The sequence below is a fragment of the Cryptotermes secundus genome, unplaced genomic scaffold (genome assembly GCF_002891405.2).
Source record: "Cryptotermes secundus unplaced genomic scaffold, Csec_1.0 scaffold526, whole genome shotgun sequence".
In the NCBI taxonomy this organism is placed as follows: domain Eukaryota; kingdom Metazoa; phylum Arthropoda; class Insecta; order Blattodea; family Kalotermitidae; genus Cryptotermes; species Cryptotermes secundus.
This window is the reverse complement of record NW_019721013.1, coordinates 1,166,447-1,169,504: the sequence shown is the minus strand read 5'-3', so window position 1 is coordinate 1,169,504 and position 3,058 is coordinate 1,166,447. Positions and strand designations below refer to the sequence as shown.

Here is a 3,058-nt window from a genome sequence, read left to right as displayed (position 1 = left end):
GGGCGGGGTGACTGTACACACGGCGGCCAAACTTGCCAACTTTCACAAGATCTGGAGCTGCAACAGTAAATTAGGGCTCTGACGATCGTGTACAGCACTCAGTGTTCTAACCCCTGCAGTTCTGAGCAGATTGGGTGGCGCAGGTGTTTAGGTAAAGGCTTCCCACGCAGAGCATTTTCTTTATATTTAATCAATTTGTATGGGGGGGGGCGATCAACATAAAATTTTCAAGGGCCACAGTTAGGCCACGTCTGCTATTAGCTCAACATCCGCAGCCCAGAAGTCCGCCTGTGGCCCGATTCTAGGATCACTTCAACCCAACGAATCTTCTTTGTACGGGAGTTGAACTTGGTCTCTCGCTCTAAGGGCAGGGTGCTGCGGAGGGGGAGACGTACCATGAGGCCGGGGAATGCTGCAAATGAGGAGCTGCATTTGTTGAATTTGAGGCTGTCACAGAGGCGAGGGAAGGGTGTTATCTTCTGGGATGTGACGCCATGAAGCACGTGCGCAGGTTGCTCTGCTTGCATGGCTTAAACTTCGGGAAAGATGGAGGCAGTAGCTTCCTTCGAAACGTCGGGCAAAGTCACGCTCAGAAGACAGCTAAGTACTCCACTCTAACAAAGCCGATTTTACATGTACAGGCCCTTTCAAGAGTTCCAAAGTGGGGACAGCGCTGACCTGCGTCCAACTAGCTCTTCTGTTATGGACAACTTACGTCACACTGTTTGGCCCTCACTCCAGCCCGTGGGACTGCCTGGACTTGCTGCCAGCCGCGGTGTGCGTCATCAGAGCATCAGTGACACATGGCGACACTGTGCGATGCCTCAACCGGCTGCATGCTGTAACCCAACAGGACGCCCCGCACTTCCTGCTCGCAGCCTGCTCCCTTCTGCCTCTCTGTGCGTGCCAGACTTTCGTGTCAATGTTTGCCACAAGCAGACCCTTCCCTTCAAACCTCGACAGTCTCTCTATCCCCTTCATTCCACTTTCCGTTGAGAGCATTGTCGGAACAACGGAATTCCTTCTGGAGCGGCAATTCCGCAGAATCAATAAACAACTTGAAACTGTGGCACTGCAAAAAGCGGAGAGACAAACCAGAAAGAGCAACATAACAGGGACCACGAACCAGAGACAAGGCTTCTCGCGGTCGTTGCGACTCTTCTCACGAAAACTGAACGGCGGATGGGTACGAAGGCTTCAGAATGTGTTTACACGATTTTCCGGCCGTAAAGTTATCCCTATGACGCTACGTGGAAGCATCAGAAGCGACCTCCCGTGGGAAGTCCAGGCCGCAAGATGTAGAGTGCACCAAAGTCACGGCACAAATACAAATGGCGGTCGCGTTTCCGAACTGTTGCAAGAAATGCGAATTTCTCACGGAATTCTCTGCGACACTGCCAGCCACATCAACAGTCGCTACGGGCCAGAAGTTCTGGTCGCCACGGCCGCCAGCTTCTGCAAGCTCGTCCTCTTTCTGTACAAGTTCATTCGAGACATAATTCTTGAGGGCGAGGCCCCCAGCTTGCTGACTGCAGCCATGACCATCAACTGCACGCTGCAACTAGCCAGAATCCTGCGTGTCTGCTACAGATGTGAACAAGCCCGCTGTCAGGTACGCATCTCTCAGTTATGGTTTACTTAACGAACCTGTCGATAGCTAAGGTTACATAGTGTCGGATGATGATTCGGAGAGGGTTTGGAAAAAAAACTGGTCATGGCCTAATAGAGATACTATTCCGGAATTTGCCTGCGGAGACTGAGGAAACCCATGAAAAACCTAAGCCAAGTGACTCAGTGCTCCGGCAGAGGATCCAGCACCTCCCGAACATAACTTACCGCTATACTAACCTGCTAAGCGTAACAATTTCTGCTACTTTTACTTCCACTTTATTATTTAGAACATGTTAATACTGTAAATCAGATATCCCATGACAGCAATACATAATATGATCGATCTAGGAATAATGAACAGTTTAGAATATATTTTTCTTGTGGATCTGAATTTGTCGTAGCAGAAACAGATTCGCTGTGTGGGAGGGCACATTTCTCTATAAATCGGATGTGTCAGGCTTGATGCTAGGAACACTATTTCCTTACAATGAAAGCGATATCAAAAGTCCGGCATATCTTTCTGCTGCCAAATGTCATGACACTGAATTCGCGCGCAGAAATACTGTCCATAGAATGCATGACAAATAACCAAATTCTGTCTACGTCATGACAAATGTTCTGTTTTTCAGATCGAAAAATCCAAGGACCTTCTCCTGAAACTCTCTGACACTGCAATGGCGCATGACGCAAAACAAGAGGTAAGCAAGCCCAAGGCAACGTTCCGAGCACTATGAATGTGACTGGAGCGCTCCTATCTTCTGGGATGCACGGCCGGGTAGTCCCATCAAAATCAATCCACGTTTCGGAGAGATCTGTCGCCTCCATCTTCAGTGTAGAAGAATGAGCTAAGCATGAAGCGGGTAGCAAGCGCTATATCCCAGAAGACAGAAGCCTTCATAACCACCGCTGTGACAGTCTCAAATCACATTTACGTGTACGTTTGTTTGGATCATTTTACGAGTCGCTTTCCTTCCATGTGCAAGTCAGGGTACCAGCAATTACCACTGTACGCTGTCTGGGCACGTCATCTTACCACACAACGGAAACGTTCTCCGTGTAGTCCAGTAAGTCATTACTAATCGTCGGTGGAAGCCGCTGCTTTCGTCTAGTGACGTGATTTCTACCCTGAAAATGAAGCCAGTAGGTTTCTCCGAAACGTCAGCACTTACCTACCAGGCTACATGGTATCACAGCCCAGAAGGCCTCGTGAGAAACTGATTGCACCTTGCATTGTTCCAGGCAAAGGTGTTCATCCTGCAGCTGGCCTGCAAGAGGACCCAGTTCTCGGCCTGTGGCTTCTTCTGCCTCAACTTGGCTCTTATTCGCCCGGTAAGCGAACCCACACTCTCTCTCATACACAGCTCTACGCGGTTCCGGCAAACTCATTTCTTCTGAGTTACAGTTGCCATGGACTGAGGAAAACTATGAAACCTTCTAACCCCCCCCC

At 49.5% G+C, this 3,058-nt stretch overlaps 2 protein-coding genes across 2 annotated transcripts in view; one reads left to right on the top strand and one right to left on the bottom strand.

The window, feature by feature from the left end:
* Nucleotides 1–3,058, bottom strand: part of LOC111875246 (midasin) — a 161,972-nt gene that overhangs the window by 46,804 nt on the left and 112,110 nt on the right. The window lies entirely within an intron of this gene.
* LOC117283171 (gustatory receptor for sugar taste 43a-like) overlaps nucleotides 579–3,058 on the top strand; it is a 5,437-nt gene continuing 2,957 nt past the window's right edge. The window contains exons 1-3 of the mRNA XM_033755753.1: nucleotides 579–1,612; nucleotides 2,241–2,309; nucleotides 2,851–2,940. Coding sequence (XP_033611644.1) covers nucleotides 923–1,612; nucleotides 2,241–2,309; nucleotides 2,851–2,940 — 849 coding nt within the window. The 5' untranslated portion in view covers nucleotides 579–922. The remainder of the gene's footprint in view (nucleotides 1,613–2,240; nucleotides 2,310–2,850; nucleotides 2,941–3,058) is intronic.